The sequence below is a fragment of the Poromitra crassiceps genome (genome assembly GCF_964638095.1).
Source record: "Poromitra crassiceps genome assembly, chromosome: 9".
Lineage (NCBI taxonomy): Eukaryota > Metazoa > Chordata > Actinopteri > Beryciformes > Melamphaidae > Poromitra > Poromitra crassiceps.
Genome location: NC_139630.1, coordinates 28,613,420 through 28,637,739, shown reverse-complemented (window position 1 = coordinate 28,637,739; position 24,320 = coordinate 28,613,420). Strand labels below are relative to the sequence as shown.

At 44.6% G+C, this 24,320-nt stretch overlaps 2 protein-coding genes across 2 annotated transcripts; one reads left to right on the top strand and one right to left on the bottom strand.

Moving 5' to 3' along the window:
- Positions 1–9,771: 9,771 nt before the first annotated feature.
- Positions 9,772–16,480, top strand: mrps18a (mitochondrial ribosomal protein S18A). The gene is made up of 6 exons (XM_083643793.1): positions 9,772–9,928; positions 10,411–10,442; positions 14,519–14,623; positions 14,765–14,888; positions 15,628–15,700; positions 15,930–16,480. Exons 1-6 carry the CDS (start codon positions 9,778–9,780, stop codon positions 16,072–16,074), a joined length of 630 nt encoding a protein of 209 aa, XP_083499919.1. The 5' UTR covers positions 9,772–9,777; the 3' UTR covers positions 16,075–16,480.
- Positions 16,481–16,793: 313 nt separating this feature from the next.
- Positions 16,794–21,346, bottom strand: rsph9 (radial spoke head component 9; the record flags this gene model as incomplete). Its single annotated transcript, XM_083643439.1, has 5 exons — positions 20,927–21,346; positions 20,678–20,843; positions 20,070–20,199; positions 19,643–19,789; positions 16,794–16,954 (listed from the first exon to the last, which is right to left on the bottom strand). The coding sequence occupies exons 1-5, from the start codon at positions 21,151–21,153 to the stop codon at positions 16,794–16,796; spliced, it is 831 nt and encodes a 276-aa protein (XP_083499565.1). The 5' UTR covers positions 21,154–21,346.
- Between the last annotated feature and the right edge of the window lie 2,974 nt (positions 21,347–24,320).

Here is a 24,320-nt window from a genome sequence, read left to right as displayed (position 1 = left end):
ACCCCCCCTGATGCAAGTCGTCTCTGTCTATCCTGAGGTCTTTGAATGCTGAGTAAGATCTAGAGATTCCTTTATCATCATCACGGTAGTTCTCCTGGTGAGCTGTAGGGGATTTATTAACCATAATATTGACTTGTTTCTTTTCCAACTTTTTCCCTTGGACCGTATTCCTCCGCTTGTCTTTCATTTGTGGGAATTAACGGAAGATTTCTCACTCAGCCAGATGTTTAGCGCTGAGCCTTTTCCAAGTCGAATGCAAAGAGAGCAGTATTTCCAGCTACAGACAAAATAATAAGAAGTGGGGGGAGCAAATGTTATCTTGATCTCTGCTTCTCGTGGAAAACGATCAATCGTACCGTAAGAAAAAATGTGTGCTCAAGTCTATGGCGGAAACCATCTTGGACACCTTCACTGCGTCTCGGAGGAATTAGCGTTACACGCTGCAATAGAACCAGAGGAGGTCAATATCCTGAGGTGCTCCGCTCAGGACCGGTGCCAGCAGAACAGACCACAGATTGAGCCAAACAGAGCTCAATGCTAATAATAAGTGCAGGGGGGTAAAATGGACAGATACTGTATATTATGACACTGACCGGAAACATCTGGTGGACAGTTGGACACCGCTCGATCCAAAGGCCTCCGTCCAAATAGCTCCTCTGATAGACACCTCAGATGATGGCGATGTTGCGGTGAGAGACGCAGATGCTGAGGGATCTAGAATGACAAATGAAAATCCCCGGACGGTCATCACTTCTGAAGAACAAGTAACCAAACCACGATGACAAGGTAGTCCTGATGTATGAGGCATCGCAAGCTCCGTCGTGTTTTTCAGCAGAATACGCCGTGAGCTTATGCTTATCCAAATAGCAAAATGATGAGAGAAGCAATGATAGAATAATGGCAAAAGCTATGCTTTCATTACATTATTCTTACATTATTATTATTGGATACATCATATTATATATATTATTATAGATACATTATTATTATTAGATACACTTATTAGATATGCTGGCAAGGCAGCCACCCGAGAGTACAAACTTTTTTTTCTAAGCAGGCATTGCATATTAGGTCATTAAAGTGAGACCCAATCAGCCGGCAAACTGGTGATAATCTGATTTGCGGTTAATTCCTGAACAATGAAACATGCCATCTGTTAAGTTTTAACGCTTGACCGTAAAGCGTGTAGCTTATAACCGAGACATGCAAACACATTTAACTCTGCTTTGAAGTTGCGCTGTTAGTGGCTTTAAAGCGAAACCCGAGGCCATGCTACCTGTGCTGCGGCACAGTGTGTGCTGCTTAACCTGCGTCCTACTGTCAGAAGGGGCGTCTGCAGCTGGATCAAACATTGGCTGAGGGAAGATAGAGTGACACACATGCATAATTCAACACTACTGTTGATACACAGATTTAAGCACAGTACTGCCTCGAGACCGGATGCTCTTCCTTTGGTAAACAACAACAACTACTAGTACTACTAGTTATAAGAATATTGATGATTTCGTGTGAATCGGAAGACATTAACATGTATTTCACTTAAGAACCACCTCTTTGCTCATTGCTGTGGCTAGTCCTGTTTTTCCCAGTGATGGGAAATTTGACTGAAGAGTTTAGTCTTTGATTTGACTGCCCGGTCCTTTAACGTATGCCTGAATGACTGGAGGGACTTCAGGTTCGCCTCTTTTCAACGTCCAACCTTTTGTTGCATCATGTCTTTTTGTCAATGTCTCCTCATTAAGCCCGATGCTCAAGACTGGAGAAACACTTGACTGACTGCCGCTCACTGTATACTGCCCCTTCCCACCACGGCAAGGCAGACTGGACACACACACACACACACACACACACACTGACGCACACACACACACGCACGCACGCACGCACGCACACACACACACACACGCCGGCACGCACGCACGCACGCATGCACGCACACACACACACACACACACACACACACACACACACACACTGACGCACACAGACACACTGACGCACACACACACGCGCGTGCACGCACGCACACACACACACACACACACATGGGTTTTTGCATTCCCATTTAGAGGAGAAGATGCATTGGACACGGTGTTAAAAAGTACAAGAGAATAGAGGGTAGTAAACCTAAGGAAAAAAGAAGGTCTCAAGTAGTTTCTGTGAAAGACCCCCGGCTGAGAGAGGAACAGCACTGGGGACAAAGATCATGTAGCCCATCAGGGAGCCCCCACATAGCATGTCTCAGTGGAGGAGTGGAGGGGTCTCCAGTCTGGAAACACAGGGCCCTCAAAGGGGAACAAGCATTTATTGCCTATGTTTTTGGCCCATCAACGGCCTAGAAAAAGGCTATAGTTCATTCTGATAAAAGCAATAATTTTCCATTAGCATGCTTATGAAACGGTGATAAGTTTAAAGGTTTGTATATGACTATATATCTTAGCCCATGACACGTAATAATCAAATCGAGGTCATGAAACATGCATCTATAAATCCAAGTGAGCGTGATAAGATCCAGTTGAATATGTGTTTTTATCCTTTAATCCTCACTGTCTCCCATGTTTGGTGCTGATTCGCTGTTGCAGGGTAACAATCTAAAGGAGGTGGAATGGAGGCAGGCGGTCAAACAGCAGTCGGTCGAGCGCAACCGCACCTGACAATCACCACTGCCCCCTGCTGGGCTCACACCTGTCTACAACCCTCCCCGCTTGCATTCTATGCATTCTATACTATTCAATCCATTCACCCTGTTTCACTCACTATAATAAGAATCACAGAAAAAGGGGAGTACTGAGACTATACTGCGGGGGCAGAAATGTTGCGTTTGAACTCAGGTTCTTTCAGATGCAGGTGTGGTTCACATAAAAGTCACCCTCCTCAAGGCATGGTGACTGAACTAGGCCCGGTGATCTTTGTATGGGAGAGCGCCATATTCAACTCCATGCTGAAATCTGACAGTTAAATGTTGCCTAACTTATTATCAGCAAATATACATAGAACATGACTTTGAATCGTTACGGTCCGCTGATAAATTCGGCACACATGTGGCCACCAAGCAGCGTCGGTCCAATAAAAAATCTCTACTTTTTACAGGTCTACTTTTTGAAATGACGCACACTGCTGACTATTTTGGTTTCAGAAGATTGTAAGTCTTGCACGCAAACCAGTTCCAAAAGAAAAGTTATAAAAGGATAATTTTGCCTGAAATAAATGGTGACGTTCTGGGATGTATGCAAGGCATCATTGAACTGACAGATTTCCTAATCGAGTTTGACGTGACTTTCTCCCCCACACAAAGAGGGGAAGGCACGTATTGAGGCTGGCTTCCAGATAAAGTACAGTATGTCGAAATGGGAAGTGGTGAAAGGAGCTATAGCGACTGACCAGACCAGCGTGACGTAAAAGTGGAACTGCCAACAGGCCATCAGCATCGTGTTCAATGGAGATTGATGGAGAAAAGTCCCGCGCGGTGTGAAACCACACCTGGTCGGAAGTAGCCAGGGTCAAAGGTCGGGCAAGACTCCTCCGCTCCTACAGGCGTCCCTCTGACAGCTACAAACAATTTACTGCAAGGCACCACGCAACACATCTCACAAATGAAAATAGTTTAGAGACAGCAGAAAGCTGCGCAGATTAAACCAAGATAGCACTGGGTCAAGCTCATGTCAGTGCAGGCCTTTCTCTCATGTAAAGGTGCTTTCCAGAAGAACCCCCTAAGCTGACTTGAGGAAGTCTACTGCCAAAAGGAACATTTTAATTGATGATGCATTTGATATCAATCTGATTCATCACTGCCTTTGTCACCAACACAATTGTCACTGAGGCTTGAATTTCACAAAACACAAAGTCACTGGGGGTGAGGGAAAAAAATCGATACAGTATCACGATAATTTGTGGGCAATATATCGTATCGTATCGAATGCCAAGTATCGTGATATTTTATTATAACAAAATGTCAAGTGCATGCAACATTTATGACAGGCTTTTATGACAGTGTTGGTCAGTCTGTCACCTTGACAATCCCATTTTGCTGCAATAAATTGAAATGTTATTTAATGGATAGCCCCTTGAGATGAACCATCTCGTTTTTAAATACAAATTATTGAAGTGAGATGAACAAACTGGAAACTTTATCTCATTAGATGAAACAACATATCGCAATACTCCATATATCGCAACGCTAGCATATCGCAATATCGCAATACTATCGTATCGTGACTTAAGTATCGTGATAATATCGTATCGTTTGGCATCTGGTGATCCCCACCCCTAAAAGTCACACGTCCCTCCCTATACAAACCCCGCCGAGCATGCACCTCCTGCATGTTTATAATGGGGACGGTCACCTCACAGGTCACATGACCACCTGTAGACAGTCTTTTAGGAGGCTAAAGAGATCGCTTCACTGGAAAAACCATCTGGTCTGCGGGAGAATGCCGCTCCCAGCGTCATGGCAACGTGCACAAGGAGGAAGTGGAGAGTAGGGGGCCGGTTGGAGGCGGGGGCAGTGGCAGCCATGGTGGGAAAAGTAATCTGGGCAGTGCTTCACAAATCAACACGGCATGAGAAAGCCTGCCATCACTAAAACATCACTCCCAGAGCTGAATTGAATCATTGGTTATGTCTCTTTGTTCCTGCGGGTGAAACACGGTTCATACCTTTGTTTAACCCATTGATGCCAGATGCAGCATTTGTGTGTGTATCCCTTTAAGACCGCGAACCGCGTTAACGCGGTTCGCGGTCTTAAAGGGATACGCACACAAATGAGGGATATACACGCAAATGCTGCATCAGGTATCAATGGGTTAAGAGAGAGGCTTTTCCAGGTCAATGCCAGAGCGCTGCGCTGCGCTGCTGACCAGTGGAGCTTCACTACTTGGCACTGCTCCTACTCAAAACACATCAAGTCTCAGCAGAGGGCCGTCAAGATGGAAACCATGCAAAGATATACAGGGATTATTGGACACTGATGTTGTGGAGAAATGGACACCCTTTCATATCAAACACGACTCAACCAAACCAGACTGGACCTCAGGAGGTTCCAAACTAAAACTACGGGGTGGTGTGTGTGTGTGTGTGTGGGGGGGGGGTGCAGTGTTTTCAAAAATTTACCACTCAGGAGCCATGTGCTTTTTGTATCATTGGTGATGCAAACTGGATAGAACTTACAGAAATGGATTCAAAGGGCCCATAAAGTTGCACATAAAGTGTGTGTGGGAGAAGGACAGATGCAGGCGAGTGTGTGTGTGTGTGTGTGTGTGTGTGTGTGTGTGTGTGTGTGTGTGTGTGTGTGTATGTATCTGTGTGTGTGTGTGTGTGTGTGTGTGTGAGTGTGAGTGTGTGTGTGTGTGTGTGTGTGTGTGTGTGTGTATGTATGTATCTGTGTGTGTATGTGTGTGTGTGTGTGTGTGTGTGTGTGTGTGTGTGTGTGAGAGAGAGAGAGAGAGAGAGAGAGAGAGAGAGAGAGAGAGAGAGAGAGCAGATTGTGAGGATAGAAGCCAGCACTCTTAGCAGGCCAAGCGGAGCATAAGAGCCTCTCTCCAAAGAGCATTGATTTGATTTGAAGAAGCCAGTGCCATTTAGCACGTATACCCCGGCTCTTTCCATTCACCCCACAGAAGAGCAGGTGGGGTGGCTGGCCGGGCAGAGCGAGAGAGAGAGAGAGAGAGAGAGAGTGTGTGTGTGTGTGTGTGTGTGTGTGTGTGTGGGGAAGGGGGGGGGGGTGCGTTCCTGACACTTGGAAGGATGAAGATTCACGGCGCTGGCAGTGCAAGGCACCACCCAACATCAAATCAAAAGCCTGGTCAGCCTGCTTGGTCTATGGAACCTGTGTCCAGTCGTCTGCTTCGGCCAGCTTATTTCTTCTCGTCTCATTTTCCAAACAGTGGGGGCCTTTTACAAACCCCCTTCTCTCTTGAAATAGGCTAATTGTGTTCAGTTGACTTCCCTGGATGCAACAGCCCTTACAAGCTAATCACCCAGGGAAAGCCTCTTAAGTGACAGCTACGCCTTAATTGCATACCAGAGTGTGCCCGTCAATTTGAAGAGTGGCAAATCCAGACATTCCATCTGCATGGGAATGAACTATTCTGTCTAAAGGTTTTGTCTTTTCACGGATAGGAAATCCTGATCTAAAGAGACGTCACGGCATAGAGAACCATAAGAGGCTATCAGAGAGACTGTGACATGGAAAACTTATCATGAGGAGCATAACACCGTCATTGGCTAATTCAGCCATTCCCAACGTGTGGGCCGTGAAGGTATTGCAAGTGGGCCGCCACATCATTTGCAAAACATTGCAATCTTTGTGGGGAAAAAAACTATTTATGATGATGATGATGATTATTATTATTAGTATTATGTATAATAATGCATTTCTCAATTGTTGAATGATATTGTTATTTCATTTGTAATCAATTATTTGTTAGCCTATTGCCGACAGACCCTCACTTTTAGCTTCTGGTTTCTGTGTGGTGCTGATGGACAGCTCCTTTTATGGTTCAAATAAAAAGTGCTCTGAGAGATGGCATCATTTGGCCTCCGTACTGTTTACGGTCAGAGATGGGCCGAGAGCATTTTTGAGATTCTCAAATGGACCAGAGTTGGAAAAGGTTGCGGACCGCTGGGCTATAATTCAATGATTTGCAAGCTTGACCAAAGGTCCCTGCGGCTCCCCCAAATTCAACAATCCAGTGAGATTCCCCACTTTTGTTTTTCTGAAATCCCCGCCAGTCTTTTCTTGTTTATAGGTTCTTCAGTGGGGGTTAACACCAGGGGCTCTGCAGCGTTCACCAAAACATGAAAGGCAAAACAAACTGTCCTGCCCAGAGAGTGGAGATGCGGTGGGGCGGGGCGGACATGCCTGTGTGTGTGTGTGTGTGTGTGTGTGTGTGTGTGTGTGTGTGTGTGTGTGTGTGTGTGTGTGTGTGTGTGTGTGTGTGTGTGTGTGTGTGTGTGTGTGTGTGTGGCGTGACCATGCCCAGCTCATCTGCTCATCCCATGCTGTGTTGAGCAGTTTGTCCAGGGAAAGCAGGGTGAAGACGCTAACCTTTTCCACACAGCCATAACTTCCCACCAGGACTTCAAACCAACATTGCCTCAGTGTCCCTCAGCACTCGCTGTGAAAATGTCAGAGCAGCTCTTTTCATCTGAGGGAAATCCTATCTGATTTACTCCCCCCCCCCCCACCCCCCTCACCCCCCTCTTCCTCAGCTGAGGCTCCCCCCACCCCCTCTCCCCCCCACCCCCCTCTTCCTCAGCTGAGGCTCCCCCCACCCCCTCTCCCCCCCACCCCCCTCTTCCTCAGCTGAGGCGCCTGTTTGTATAGCGCCATGTTTCATTTGAATATCAAAGCCTGTGAGAAGGTGGCCAGACACTTTAAATGTCATTTATTTTTTTTGGTGGGGGGGCTTCTCTCAAGGAATGTGACTGCTTAAGTGTCCTTGACGAAGGGACCTGGTCATTGAGACAATGCTGTCTTTGTGACGGCCGGGCGATGTTAATCTCTATCTTTCATTCCGTGGATGAGGCGATTTACAGATGGCGTCCGTTTGCATCTCAGTGTAGGGCTCTCTAAGGCTTCGTAGTCTGGACGGCGTTTGAGAAATTGTTCACATTCTTTGACCATGCACGCGAGGAGCTATGATGGTGAACAACTGAACATGCATCAGATAGAGGTCTCCTTCCATGCAGAATACTGAACTATGCAAATCCAACCGTTGCGCAGAGAGAGACACGTTAGAGAGAAGCGTTATCAGCAATGACCCGAGAAAGAACCTGGAAACCATAACTGTCATCGCCCCATGAACTGTGAGCTGAATAAATGATGAAGATGTCTACTGTCTACAAGCTGCAATATCGTGCCTATCAAAACGCATTTCCACAAAAAAACTGTCCTCGCTTCCAAAAGCACCAGACAACTGGCTCTGCTCTCTCTCACGAGTTTGTGTTTTGCAGTTATTTCGACCTCTCTACGGGTAGGAACCCATCAATCAGAGACAACTGTAATTGAATGGAGAGAATGCTGCATGTTCACCGGGGCTCAGAGTTCAGGGCTTTCAGTGTTTTCACTTATACAATATTCTGTTTGAACGAATAAACCGACCCTGAGGGCAAAAAAAAAAGAACCCTGTTTGTACCACGGTAATTATGAGGTGCCAAAACCAACGGGAAACTAGTAGGGCACCAATCATCTCCGCCATTAATTCAAGCTGTTGTACTTGTAGTAAATGGCTTGTTTGTTGTTCCCATAAAGCCTTGAGGGAGACACAGGCTTTGCTGTAACATTATCTCAAACATCTCACCGACAAAGGCTATGTTTCAAAAAGATGATGGCTAGACAATGTAAGTCAGATACATTTTTTGCACATAGGCGTACCTCTAAGGGTTTCTTACTTTCTTTTATGCCAAATGCCGAACCCATAAGATAAGAACAGCAAACAATAACAATGGATTCAAGAGGTAACAGGGTTTCCTTTGTGCTTTCTGTCATCTGCTTATGTAGGCTCGGAGGCAGAGGCATGCAATGTTCTCATGATAACCCTATCAAACATCAAACTGGGCCTCCATATCTGGTCGTCCTGCGCATGAAGAATCTACCTGTATCCTCTGCTCTCTGCAACAAAAGTCGGGCATGTTCCTGCACTGTTCCTTGTCCTTTCATCTGCCTGTGAACTCGGCATGATGACATCCATGACCCTATCTTTGTTGTGGTTTCTGAAGGACAGCAAAATGAGAATCAAACTACCCCTGTGGCTGTGACCCAAATGTACATGCTACAGTACATGATCGTCATATATGTTTCAGAAGCATGATTTATTATTTTCCCCTGCGCTGGCACGTCTGTCCACATCTGGAAACAACGGCGCTTTAACACCAGGAACCATAAATCTGGAGGTCTGTGAAGTGAGGCAGGAAGCCTTGGCTTATGCTGAAATCATAACTTCATTTCTATAGATGGAACAGCCGTCCCCAACCTGTGGACCGGGCCCGATGGGCCAAATAATTTAATAAAAAAATTATATATACATATATATATATATATATATATATATATATATATATATATATATATATATATATATATATATATATATATATATATATATATATATATATATATATATATAATTATTATGTATGAGAATGCATTTGTCCATCATTGAATGATACCTTAATTTGTAATCAATTATTAGTTAATTAGCCTATTGCAGACAGCCTCTCACTTTCAGTTTGTGATTTCTGTGTGGTGCTGGTGGACAGCTCCTTTTACAGTTAAAATAAAAAAGTGCTCTGAGAGAACACATGATTTGGCCTCCGTACCGTTTATGGTCAGATGTGGGCCGAGAACATTTTTGAGATTTTCAAGTAGGCCATGAGTCTGAAAAGTTTGGGAACAGCTGCTGTTATGCAGTTGAGCCCGTTATTTCAGGATATTCTGTTCCCCTTACAAGGCATCCGAGTGTAGACTGCAAGGGAAAGTGAAACTTATCAGGTGAATTTGTTTTACTTCCCCTCCCCAAAGAAAGAAAGAAAGAAAGAAAGATCATGATAATTTAATAGGAACTGAAAATAACTGTTGAAGATCACGCACAGATCATAAAGGAAATGTTGTCAATCATGACACCAGGCTATAAAATCCCTAACTCCTACTTGACAGATCTAGGTTATTTGTGCACTTGTGTACTTCTGGCAGGCTGCTTCACCACGAGCGTCGCTGTCTGACATCGCTCTCGCGAGATTGTCGAGGAGCAGGAAGGAAGGTCAACAGAACAGACCAAGATGGCTGCCCGCAGTGTCTTGAGGTCCCTTTGGACCTCTTTAGCTGGCGTTAAAACAGTCGCTGCTAGCAGCAACTTATGTACTCTGCAGAGGATACATGTTCCCCAACTGTCGCCGTTTGTAAACATTCAGAGCAGAGGGATCCGCCAAGGTGAGATCTCTTTAGAAACGTCACGTCGTTAGCTTGTCAAGTGAAATCTTAACCAAGCTAGCGTTAGCATGTTAACGTTACCCTGGGTTACCCATTCAAACATGTAACGATTACCCTGTTGATATGGGAAGATATTGTATTTGTGAAATAGACGAACATTACTTACAGTCTCAATTATCTATTTTGTGTTGTAACTTTCATGATTCCTTTTCGCTAACGTTAACGTTACTGTACTTTATTTAGTTAGGATGACCACAACTTGACCAATAAGAATGGGAATTGAATAACGTAAACGTTACTTTGGAAATGAAGAGCTCGAAATGCCCTAGAAATAAGTTGATATGAGTTTAGTCTTTTAAACTAACCATATCATCGAAATGAATGCAGACCAGAACAAAGTGGTAGTAATTGCCTGGTAAATAATGTCATTACATGTTGTGATTAATGATGACTAACGTTACAAAACATTGTCTGTTCTACAGTGGTGGAGAAGCAAGAGGGTAAAACAACAACTGTAAGTAAAATTGTATTTTATATGAAACTGTTATGGTAGGTTGCATGCAGGAAAGCTGTTTAATGTTCAATATTTACGTGGGGTGGGTAAAATATGACCTCCCTTATATTATTTCCCCTCTGCCCTCCCCTGCATCTGCAAAAATAAACAAACAAAAACTATCTGCCTTCCCCACCCACAAGTGCAGCCTATTTTAATGTTATACACAACTTATTAAGTTGTTTGTTTAAAATAAAACTTCAAAATGAATAGGCTCACCGCCCTATAATTAGTAGTGAGAGCCCTTGGAATGAAAGTGAAGGCACTACACTCTAAATTACATGGACAGAGATGATCATATAGTGCCATTTTAATTCATTTGATGTCAATCAGAATGATACAGGTGATATATAGCTGATGATATTGACTGATTTTTGAAGTTTTTGTATGCAAACTTCAAGACTTCTGCTCCCGTGCGTCGCGGTTATTGTTTACGGTCCAATTGACATTTCGGCTAATAATAATAATAATAATAATAATAAATAGCTGAGACATGATGAGACATGTTGGACTGTAAATAATGATGGAAGGGGCGGGATGGGTGGGATCTCTTGCCTTCAATACATCCAGTATCTACACCGGCAACAACTTTAGCTGCAAGCCACAAGCAGCTCAACAACCGGCCAATGGATTTCAAAGCTGATGGGCTCCCTGGAAAGAGCGTGACTCGAACTGGTTAACAAGCAAAACGTTTGGTCACTCACACTGGCGGTTTGAGCCCGGTGAAGTGGTTACAGCAGCAGTAGTGGGGTTAGCTAACGTAGCTAACAGCTAGATAGCTATTTTACATACAGGCCTGTGTTGATGCGGTGCCCTGTAATGCGTCATAACGTTAAGATTAGTCCCGCCGCCTACATTGGCCAGCCAATCAGGCAGCCCGGACAGTATCTGTCCTCAATAACCACCAATGGACGCCTTGCGTCCAGACCCATATGACGAGTGCCAAACTGATGAGTTAGAGCAGTGCACATTCATCTTATATGTGAATGTTAATCTTACACATCATTGACATCTAAAAAGTGACTGTCTTTAGCTGCTAGACTCTACCACACGCCCTTACAAACACTGACATGATGAGAGCAGTGTGGACTATGTGGAGCATAGAATTGTAAGTTCAGCCTGTTTTCTTAAGGAGAGGCTCTGTCACAATGGATGAGATGTAAGAGCAAAGCTCTCACATTCACCTGCATTGGCATGGCTCTAAAATGAGAAGCGTGGAGGTGTGGAGATAGGTGTGCAACTACAAGGCTTCTAGCATCACTACAGCAATTTGATTCAGACTGACCACATTAATAACACAACACATTTCTATTAAAGTAGATGACTAAGTAAGAGTCAGTAATGAGCCTTCTGTCTGGCAGCTCGCTGGCACTTGAGGAAAGCTCAGAGTACCCCTGGAGATCCCTGTGACAGCCACAGTGCATCTCTAAAGTGTTCTTGTGCACGACACATTGAACCTGTACCTGTCCCAAGTGTTAAATATCTGTATATTCTGACAGAAGTCACTGCTATAGAGTGTTTGGCAGTAACACGAGTCTCCCACTCGCTCTGCTTTGCGGTAAACAGAAGAAAACATTTTCTGGTGTCCCATCCCATTTGATCCAATCAGGAGAGAGAACTCCACAAAGAGGATTGAGTCAACACGGTTCTCATTCACAAGTAGTCAAATACTGATGCTTTGGGTCGGTGTTCTGGACCGGATCACCAACCCAAAGTGGGAATGAGAACCGTGTTGACTCAATCCTTCCTCCAGAATCGCTTACAGCACCTTTAACTCCTCTGACACTGTCCTGTATGTGTGAGAACAACATGTCTGCATGTTTTAGGAAAATTAATAAATTGCACTTTAAAGGGGGACTAACCCCCCCCAGATTTCTGGCAAAACGGCACTCTGGCTCATTTGAAAAATCAAGGAAAGCGGCAGAAGAGAGTCTCCTCTTGTCCCACTATACTCTTAGGCTGCATTCAGACCCGAATTATAAACCGGAAACCGGAGTACGTTATAAATATAGCCACGTTATAAAATAACTAACCAACACTGGTGGTCCGTATGGAAACAGTGTTACCCGAAATGGTTAAAAGTTATATCAATTTGGTCATTCAGTGGCATTTCACTGCCATGTAACATACTGTAACTAACTAGCCACTAGAATTAGCCACACTAGCCGATTACCCACAGGGCCGATTCTAGGGGGGGGCAGGGGTGGGCTATGCCCACCCAAAAATTTATCTTGCCCACCCAAAAAAAAAAAAAAATTTTTTTTTTTTTTTTTTTTTTTTTTTGTATCTCCCTTTTTGAATTCCAGGCGACCGCGCTTAGGGTCGCGACCTGAAGGTTGGAGACCACTGGGTTAGTTAGTTTAGGGCACCTAACAGTTGTAGTTATAGCTTTAATTTGATTTGAGAAATAAGCTCATCCAATGCAAAGAGTATTATGGAGTTGATTATTTTAAACTATGGATGAAGGATTGTTATTTATTTGTTAGGGTAACAAAGTCAATCTGCTTTCAAAGTTTTAATTTCAATAAGACTAAAAGTCTTGTAAATATAGGTTTGAAGGCTAAATGGCAAATAGTTTTTAGCTATGGTTAAGTCTCACTGCACTAGTCTTTAATTTGATTTGAGAAATAAGATCATCCAATGAAAAGAAATGTTATGGAGTTGATTATTTTAAACTGGATGAAGTATTTTTATTTATTTTTAGGGTAAGTCAATCTGCTTTCAAAGTAGTTTTCTTTGTCACTTTTCAGTTTGAATTTGAATAAGACTAAACGTCTTGGAAATATAGCAATAGTTTTGTAAATAGTTAGTTTGTACATGTTTGCTAATAGTTTTGACAATAATAATGTAAACACTGTCCTGTCACCTGAGTGAAAGTTCCTACTTACAGTTTGGTGACCCAAAACAGAATGGTGACTCCTACTGGAACAATTTGGTTCAGTGTTTATGCCTGTGTTGCTGTCTGTTGTAGTGTAAAACGACTAAAGGGAGAGCAGGTGGTTACATGAAAGTGAGTGAGAAAAGGAGAAGATACTGAATAATGACATCACAACAGTATAATCCTAATGTTAATTTAAAATTAAATATTCTTGGATGAAAGTCCAAAAAACGTCAAAGTTTTTTGGCTGCCCTTGCAGGCAGCACCGAGAGTCCATTCCTACCTAAAAGTACTTCCAGCGCCACTGAATATAATGCAATTTAATCCCCATCCCCGAACCCACAACCTCTGGCAACCTACCGCCAAAGTTGCCCCCTACCAGCCCACCCTAGTGTGGCAGGCTAGATACGGGCCTGCCCACAACACCTTGCGTTGTCTCAGCACCCAGGAAGGGCTCACGCTACATTGAATTCATAATAAAATATAACTGATAATATACAATTGGATTCACATTGAAGTACACCACACGCAAACACCACCGTGACGTAGCGATGTACGGATGTACCCAATCGGCCATTCATTTGAGGCCCAAAGAAAAAGCAGGTTTGAACCCGTAGAGGGCACTTTTGCTGCTGAAAATGATGCACTGTGTACAAATGTAACAATTTGGTCTCAAATGTGGAGACTTTGACCAGAATCCTTCACATACCACATCAAAAGCCATATACATTGATGAAAAGCTGGGGGGGGGGGGGGGGGTGTGAGTGTTTTGGGGGTTAGTTACACTTTAAGGGGATCTGGCACTCTACATTCCTTGGCGTGGGGAGAAAGACTCTCTCTCTCACTGCACTTACATTTGAATATTAGTAGAGAGAAGCACTATGGCCCCTGCCTAGCCTGGCCCCAGTCCTTCGAAGTCCAGCCCACTCCACAGAGTTGTAGAGTGGGCTGTTCCTGAAGAGGGAAATGAGTTGAACGAGTTGACAATTCAGTCTGAATATCAGGCTACTATGTTCCATTTTGTTTGAGATCTCTTAGAACCAAAACTCCACTCTGAGAAAAAAAGACTTGTGGGGACTACATGCACATAGATAAGCCTAAGAAGTAAGATACCATAGTTAATTATTAGACTAATTTAGGAATGATATTTTTTTGCCAGATTGAGGGACAAACAGTGGACATTCCAGCAGCACCAGAACCCCCCAACCCCACAGCCAAGTGCCCCATCTACCGATGGAACCTGCAGCACAAATACGACTACACAGTAAGTGTATTCACTGGTGGTGTAATGACCAAGCTATCAGCGAGAGATCATGTAAAAGTGTGTATGAGCTTAGGACTTTTTCATTTTTCTCTTCTTTAATATTTCGATGTTCTTTTCTCCTGTTGTGTTGTACCCTTTCAGGATGTCTTGTTGCTCAGTCAGTTCATCAGGTCAGATGGAGGGATGTTACCCAAGAGAGTCACTGGTCTCTGTCCACAGGAACATCGCAAGATCGCCATCTGTGTGCAGATGGCCCACAGAGCAGGTCTGTGTTACTGCCTGTCCCCAGTCTGTGCATTTCTACTTCCCCATTCCAAGTCCTTACAAATGGACCTCGCTTGCCTCTCTTATTTTGAAAAGCGGGTCCCCATGGTTACAAGTTTGGAAATACTGCGAGTTCTCAGGATGTCTCAGAGACAGTACTGTTTTATTACAGAAGAGCAGCAAACAAAGGCGTGGTGAATCTAATGTCGTCAAGATGGCAAATGGGGCCGTGTGGACATGCTAATAGGTTACATACTCATTGGCCGTCTGTGCATTCCCACAATTTGAAGTGACCAAAATATTGAAATTTAATTTTCTTGGCCTGGCACAATGCCAGTTGCATGATTCTTTTTTAAACTGGATTTTGCTTGCCGGTTCCCATCCAGACAATTCCCACTTGTACAGTCCCCGGTTCCCATCCAGACAATTCCCACTTGTACAGTCCCAACCAAAACCACACATTTTATTATATCATCACTGACCCAGAGAGTGAAGTTGAATTGGTTAGCCTGTCATGATGTCAGTTACATTGACTTTTTAATATATACATATTTGGCTTTAGTTTAGTGACTAGAAGCAATGCCACGTCTATAAATAGAAATATATCTAAATAGAAATAAATCATTGTTTGTTCCTCTTGGCATCAGATTTACTGATTGATAGTTGATGTTTTTTGATGACACAAAAGCTGAGACGCGTTTGAATGAAGAAAGTAAAGGTCTGTTTTGTTTTTGTTCAAGGCCTGCTCCCTGACCACAAACCCAAACTCCCAGAAGGCCATGTCCCAAAGAGGCCTAAGCCACAGCTCAACAGGTAAAGTATGCATGTGTGTGTGCAGCATGATGCTTATATATGACTGGAAATGTGCACTTGCATGTGTGTGTCTGTGCGAAAGCGATCAATCCTGTGTATTGCGTGCACGTCCCACCATTATCTCTGATCTCCTTGTTGTGACCAACTATCAGAATGCATGTGAAGTCTAACTTGCATCAGCTTTATTCCCATAATCTTTCAAAACCACATCTACTCTTTCAACTGACAGATACCTGACTCGCTGGTCCATTGACACGGTGAAACCCATCCACAAAACGGGCCTGAAGTGGTGCAAGAAGCGCATGCCTGTGGGCCACCCGATGCTCAGGGACAATGTGCGTTACGGCGTCAAACCGCTTTACTTTAACCACTGAAGGACAGGATGCCTGCCTGCCAACAATACAGCAAGTGAAGAAGACGGCGGAGAGACCCGATATGCAGGGAGGCCATTTCTACTGGATGTTCCACCACAACCACAAAGCGCAAGTGATCTAGCAATTGACGCTGGGGGAAAAGGCTGAACAAAAGTTGTGTGTATCTGTATTTATTCTGTCTCTTTTGGTGTTTATTAAGCTGCCTCATGCTTTGAGTGAATCAAGCTGACACCCCACCCAGAACAGTCTTATTCTCTCATTTGGGTTTTGGAAAAAAAAAATAGCCCTCGAAATGAACTCTGCTGACAACTCTGTGTGAACAGCAACTGTGTCAGTGTTACAGTTTCAAAGTAGGTGGTATGTTGACTGTGTATACTCAAGGCAACGCAGATGTGCAAATAAAACGTGTCCGTTTACTCGGCCTCTCAACGTGTGTTTACTGTACGAGTGTATGGGCATATCTTTTGTGCATGCGAAGTAAATGGGATGAAAAGCCTATAGTACATCATTCTAAGTACATCATTCACAAACTGTATGACTGTTTTTCTCTTTCGTTTATTTGCGCTAAGACAACACACACATAAAAATAAAAAAACACATCTACTTTATGAAATCTATTTTGTCTTTGAGGGTTGGTCTGTGGATGATGTAGCGCTAATATGCACACCAGCAAATTGTTTGCTTGGATTAGAGATTTAAGATTTGCTCGTCTCTTTTTTTTAGAGCATGAAGGGAAGGTCCAAATTCTTGGAGCCATCACCCGTGTAGATGTATCCGTGCTGCGGTGTCATTGGCACATGGAAGAAGGTCAGGCCAAGCCACAAAAGGCTGCGGATCACACACACGTTGCTGCAACATTCAAACTGAAGGCTCCACGATCCTACACACAAACACAAGACGAGATTCAGTTTATATTATATCAAAAATAATGTCCCGCAGGCTGCGCAAATAATTGCTCTTCCCACATTATGGGGATTTGCAGAGATCACACACACAAGACTCCAGATGATTCAATGTACAGTAGACAGTCTTATACATTGCAGTTAAAAGTTGGCTAGGACTTCAGTCATTCCGTGTGCTGGATTTCCCTGGCTGTATCCGGGTGGCCTTGCTGCACAGCTGTCTGCTGCTGGCCTTCAGCCCACAGCCAGATCATTGTTAATGCTGAGAGCAATGGGATCTTAGCAGAACACTGACACGTCATGTCCAATGACTGTCTGTGGTGTTGAGCTGGACTCAGACTGTCTGTGGTGTTGAGCTGGACTGAGACTGTCTGTGGTGTTGTGCTGGACTGAGACTGTCTGTGGTGTTGAGCTGGACTCAGACTGTCTGTGGTGTTGAGCTGGACTCAGACTGTCTGTGGTGTTGAGCTGGACTGAGACTGTCTGTGGTGTTGAGCTGGACTCAGACTGTCTGTGGTGTTGAGCTGGACTGAGACTGTCTGTGGTGTTGAGCTGGACTCAGACTGTCTGTGGTGTTGAGCTGGACTCAGACTGTCTGTGGTGTTGAGCTGGACTGAGACTGTCTGTGGTGTTGAGCTGGACTCAGACTGTCTGTGGTGTTGAGCTGGACTCAGACTGTCTGTGGTGTTGAGCTGGACTGAGACTGTCTGTGGTGTTGAGCTGGACTCAGACTGTCTGTGGTGTTGAGCTGGACTGAGACTGTCTGTGGTGTTGAGCTGGACTGAGACTGTCTGTGGTGTTGAGCTGGACTGAGACTGTCTGTGGTGTTGAGCTGGGCTGAAATGGAGGCACTGTAATTCCCAGATGACTGGACTAGTCCCATGCCAGAAGTATCCAAAGGATATTCCAATAAATCAGCCCATTGTGCTTTTGATATGGTCTAACCTCTAACCTTCTCAATACTTTTGGGTTGGGCTATATGAACCCAAAAACTCAGAGAACTGCGCACAAGACATGGATCTTATTACTTACTATTTGATGGATTTCTTTAATATTAAAGGGTGGTGATTCCAACAAGCCAGACAGTTGTACTTTTGACACAAGTCAAAGAAGTGCAAGGTCATGCCCATGCACCATCCAGCATATAGGGCAGGCTGTAAGTGTAAATCAATAAAACCGCTGCTCATCAGGGAGTGTGATTTTTTAATTCCATTGTGGCGTTAGGAGGAACCTGAAGAAGTAAATCAGGGAGCTGGAGACAGAGACTGTTTCCATGCAAACCTTCAGGGTTGTTGTGGGGAAGAGGGGAACTCAGCTCGGGGTCCCAGAGGAAAGCACCTGTCTTTGGGTGGAGATACAGTTGACCACATTGTCCCCCCACGAGACCCCTCCCCGTATTAAAGATGTTTTCTACTTTTCAGCCAAACTTAGCGTTGACACGAGTGTGGCATTGGGACAGCTGCTGTATAATGTTATTGTTATATAAAAAATAAAAATAAACAATGCTGCAGACATTCGCATAAACTCACGAACACACACAAACGCGTATAAGGAGATGTGTACGCGCTCTTTACAGTAAATCAGCCAGCTGTTGCGTGTTTTGGTCATGGGCACTAAACACACTCAAACATTTTCTCTCTCTTTCTCACACACACACACACACACATGCAAACGGGACCTCATTTCATCTACATTAACTATGGCCTACATCCAACTGAGCAACCAGCTTCGCACACCGAGCAAACGATAACATGTCAGAATATTATCATTAACTGCCATCCCATTCATTTATTTGGCATCCGTTTGGTTTCTGGTGGTCCTTTCGCTACTTACTTACTGGGCGCTACTCACAAACCCGGTGAACTCACTGAACCCCGGTGGACTGAGGGCTACCAGCCATGTCTAATGCAACAGTGTTGGATCGGCTGGGGTTGCCTGTTATCAGACCATTGCACCCAAAAACTCAGCGGTGAACAAAGTCTTCCAGGATATTCTGAGAAGACATATTCCATCTGTTGCAGATGATCAGTCGACAGCACGACGACGAGGCAGACGTGACTTGGTCGTGATGACTAGGGAGCTTTAGTGATTCAGCCTTGCTTACGTCCTCACCTCTGGTGATCCACTATAGCAGCAACTTATTTAGATGACCTAACCAAAACAGACCTTTTACTGTACACAGAGCACTGAAAAATGGAGGGGGGGGGGGGGGGGGTCAACAGCCTCATCCAGCAGAGTCTGGGTTGTTTCCTCCTGACAGAATTCCCCAGTGACTCATCGGCAAATTGAATCATTGTAATGATTTGAGCCAGTAACACAGCTCATTTAGCTACAATGTAGCATGGCCACATAACCTCATGTTATACCACCGCCATTGTAAAGGCCTCATTAACAATTGTTGCTTGGAGCATTTGCTCGAAATGTAGTTGTGTTGTAATGGTTTTCATGTGGGGAACTTTTTCTGTACTGGTTTAGATACGGTTGTCCTTAGAACATTTCGCGGAGCTTGCTGATCATAAAAATATTATAGTTGCTGTACACTTTATTACACAAATCTTGTACTGTTAGTACACCAGGCCTGACATCTGGGTTCTTTCTGGTTGATGTGTAGTTATACATGTGGTGCCAGGTTATAGTGTAGCGTAGGCCGAACCCTGTGGTCTCACCTTTAGGTATGTCGTCACTCAGTGGGTCCAGGAAGTCAACAGATGGATTCAAATCGGCCATCTCCAGGATGGATTTCTTCTTCAGATTCTTGGGCTCGGTGAAGTGAAGAAAATTGTCGAGCTTCTCTGCCTCAGAGTGAGAAAGACCTGAGGAATAAATAATAATGCGTGTAGACACAGCATTCAAACTGAATGACAGCAACGGTGACACAATGATGTCGTGGGACAATTTAACGTATGAAAACAGGCACATGTAGCGTACACAGGAGGACATTCACACACGTGAGCACCACTGTGCAAAGAAAAAAAGTCTCCATCACTACCTCTTGTTGGGTCTCTTGAGGGATGACAATAAAAGGCATGCACGCACACACACACACACACACACACACACACACAAGCATGTGGCACAGCAGTATAGATGTACCGTCAAAGCTGCGGTTGGTCTGGACGAGGCCGTGAGGACTCTTGATGAAAGCGCCACGTGGGACCACAGACACTTCCTCGTCAATCTGATGAATTGTCACTGCCAGCCTCCTTTCCTCGTTCACCTTGATCTGCAACCAAGAACAAAATAACAGACATTTTGGGACCTCTGCAATTCTCCTGAGCGCTGAGTGCCAAGGTAAGACAGTTGCTGTGCAACTGTATCTACAGCACTGCTTAGTTTTTTTTTTTCTTTTTCGGGGTAAGGTTCTAGGTTGCTGTGCTAAAAATAGACTTGATCATAATTATAGACTGGCCCAAAAGACAATTTAACACTGTCTGTTGCAGTTGTGATTTTTTTCTTTCTGGCTGTGGTACCCCTGCTGAATGCATAGCCATGGACACATGTAGTAGCCTATCATTTAACTGACTGGTGCATGCTCCCATGACCCAATGATGATACCCATGATCAAATCTGTCCCTTCACATGCACTACACACATAGACTACATGGCTTACATGCACTACACACATAGACTATATAGACTACATGGCTTACATGCACTACACACATAGACTATATAGACTACATGGCACTGACCACACTTACCACGAGCTCCTCCTCTCCAGCCTCACCCCCATCTCCTCTCAACACCTCAGCATGCTCATACTCATATGAGGGGTCTCCCGTGAAGCGACCCTTTGCAGCCTTGGACACCTGCTCCACCATTGCATCTGTGGCAGGAGGAAGCAGGAACCAGTCCATGCAGTTGAAGCTGGAGAGAGCAGATCACAGACACACATGTTAGCATGTGAGCCACAGAGACAGAGATAAGGGAATTAGCGAATGTTAGCTTACCTATAAAGACTCTTTTTGTTCTTCATCTCATCCTCTTCCTTCCCCTGGGCGATATAATAATCGCCCTTTATTCCCAGTATTTTGCCCCAGAACAAGACACGGTTAAACTTGTAGTTCTTCTTCATGATGACCAAGGAAGTCTGCAGAGCGGCCCTTTGCTCAGCATTCAAAGTATAACCGCTTCCAGTAACAAGGTCCAAAGAATAGTACAACGAGTTTGAGTCCATTTTGTGTATTTACATGTAGGGGGGGAAAACTGCTAACATGCTAGCTCGCTACGCGTCCGGTTGCCAGTTTCGTTGCTAATGAAAACAAATCTCTAGTTACTCCGGTTGTCATAGCAACGCTCCGGCGCATCATGCCCCACAAAATGTCCAAATTAAAATATTATGAAAGTTTAGTGGCTGCTGCATGTCGACGGTCGACGTCAGCTGCCCCCTCTAGTACGTGTGCGCGCGTGAGAGAGAGAGCAGATATCTCTGTCAGGAAATAAACATAAATCTAGTTTACTGACAGGATGCAAACACCGCAACAGGAAGCTAGGGGGCAATTTAGAATGTTTCAATGTTGTCAAGTTAAATAAATGATTGGAATAATTAGTAAACCTATTTGCAGTTCTTTTTTGCTGGTACTTTACAGAATATTGATAATACAGAATATCCCCTCTAGAAGTGCCAGAGACTCTCCTATCTCATCTCTGAGCTCCTCATGTACATGAGGAGCTCAGAGATGAGCACGTGCTTCCTTCAAACACTACTCATGAGCCCATGACAGAGAGGGAGAGAGAGAGACAGAGAGGAGAAGAGAGAGAGAGAGAGGGAGGGAGAGAGAGAGAGACAGAGAGGAGAAGAGAGAGAGAGACAGAGAGGGAGAGAGAGAGACAGAGAGGAGAAGAGAGAGAGAGAGACAGAGAGGAGAAGAGAGAGAGAGAGACAGAGAGGAGAAGAGAGAGAGAGGGAGGAAGAGGGGGGGGGGGGACAGAGAGGGAGGAGGGGGGGGCAGAGGAAGGGAAGGACCAAGGAGAGTCTGGCAGGTGAAGAGAGAATAATGGCTAAGCCCTTTGCACAGCTGGCAGGATACATGCTAAGATCTCACTAACATGACAGCAAGCCACTTGGGAATTGGAGTGAACAGGCCACATACAACTTCCTACTGTGTGCAGTGTGTGTGTGTGTGTGTGTGTGTGTGTGTGTGCGTGTGCGTGTGAATGTGTGAGAGAGAGAGAGAGGGAGGGAGGGAGAGAGAGAGCATGAGAGTCTTTGTGTTCATCTAAAAAACTAAGACATTAATATATAGGCAACTACCACTGCCTGAAATGTGTGATTATATATGAGAGGTTCTGGAGGTAAATTTGTTGCTGGAGACCAGTAGACGGGCTGTGGCGCGCAGTGGCTGCAGGAGACGCAACATAACTGCATGGGGCTTTATGTTTTCATGTGAACTGAAATTCTCTGATGGCCATAATTCGAGATAACTTACAGGCCCATGACGCAGCTCACAGCTCACGTAGCATCTCGTCCACCGCAATGAATGAAGAGGATTTAAGGCCGGAAAAATGAGAGGAGCTGGGAGAACAGTGTGTGTTTGTATACGTGACTGTGTGTATTTTGGGGTTGAGGTTGAGAGGTGATATGGCTGGATTTGAGACATCATCGAGGATGGGGGAGTAGAGGAAGAGGGGATAGTATAGAGTCAGTTGTTGAGGGGGAGAAAGTTGGAAAACATGCAATGGACATTTCACAGGGGAATCAGTGTGGCTATGATGAGAAACATATGAATGATAATCCTTAATCATTGAATTCGGTTAGATCTGGCTGAAACTGCATGGGGCCTCCAGTGAGAAAGGATCAGAACACAGTTGGATGCTGCCTTCTCAGGAATGAAATGTGAACAGCTTTCGGAAACATTCACACGACCAATGGAAATTATGCTTTTATTTGCACTGCAGGCTATCTGATAGAGTAAGAAACTACAGAGAATCAGACCCCATTTACACCTGGTTTTTAAATGTGACCTGTATCCGGATAAGGGATGGTGTAAATGCATCGTGATCAGATCTTCCTGACCACATCTGGAGTGTTCAGATCTCTCTCACCCAACTTACACCTGGTCTTTACATGATGCGACCATTATCCAGATAACTTATCCAGATACAGGTCGCATTTAGAACCCAGGTGTAAATGGGGTGTTTTATTCTGGATGCATCACTTCTATTTTGCTTGTCACTGTACCTTCATTTGACCTCAAGAAATCAAACATAATTAAACATTTCTAACAAGATAATTGGGCAAACAACTAGTGTGGGCCTGATCTTATGCTGGCTGATCTGGACTTTCCACTGTCTTGCTTTGTGCCACTGGCCCTACAACCACCTGAAATCCACATCTGCAGGTTTCTGAGTTAGGAAGCTTACTTCCATGCAAGAGATCTTTTCCCAAGGGCAGCAGTCAGAGAACACTAGTAAGTTTGAATAATTCCCAATCTGTATTCAGTCCCATTCAGCCTATTCCCATCAGGCCACGCTGCATTTCCAAGTCTCTGTGCGTCAGCTGTAATTGTCCAAACAAAAGGGCCTCGGTCTGCAGTCACATGCTTCATCAGTGGCGCTGATTTCAGCTGCCTGGACCGCCGCCCTTCTGGCTATAATGTAGTCCGCCAACACAAAGGGGAGGGAGAGTGGGGTGACTTCTGGCTAATGTAGTCCACCAATACAAAGGGGAGGGAGAGTGGGGTGACTTCTCCGCGGAGCTCCCCACCACACAGAGCGGTTGGATGAGTACAGACGGGGACAGCCCCCCACTCCCCCAGACAAACACACTCTCAGCATTTCACCCAGGGTGACACCTCATTAGAGTTGGCACTGGATGTGGATGTTTTGGGGAGGGAGGCGGGGAGCTGTAACCGAGAATGACCCCCTCTGTCCCCAATAGGCCTATTTCCCATCCCACCCAAATCAGCCATTTTGTGTCTAAAAGGCAGGAAGTAAAGCAGGTGCATGCAAGCAATTGGGGTGGGTTCTAATCAATGTCTTGCTTACACCTGTTTTACTTCCTTCCTTTTAGACACAAAATGGGTGGCTTGGGGGGGGGGGTGAAATAGGCTTATTGGCTGGGAGGGAGGTTAACCTCAGAATTCGCCTACTCATTTGTTTCACTCAATCATAGTCTCACACAATGACTCCGTATTTTCACAGCGGAATCCATTAGCAAAGGCTCTACTTTTTCGTATATGTAGCAATCACTATAAAACGGTTTTGCTTTAAACACAATGTTGTTGTTCGCCGAACTGGGCTATGATCATGTTCTTAAATATTGCGTAGTTTCCAATATTAACAAACGTGACAAAAATGTCTAGCTATTGGAAGCCACGCAATATTTAAGAACACAAATAGCCG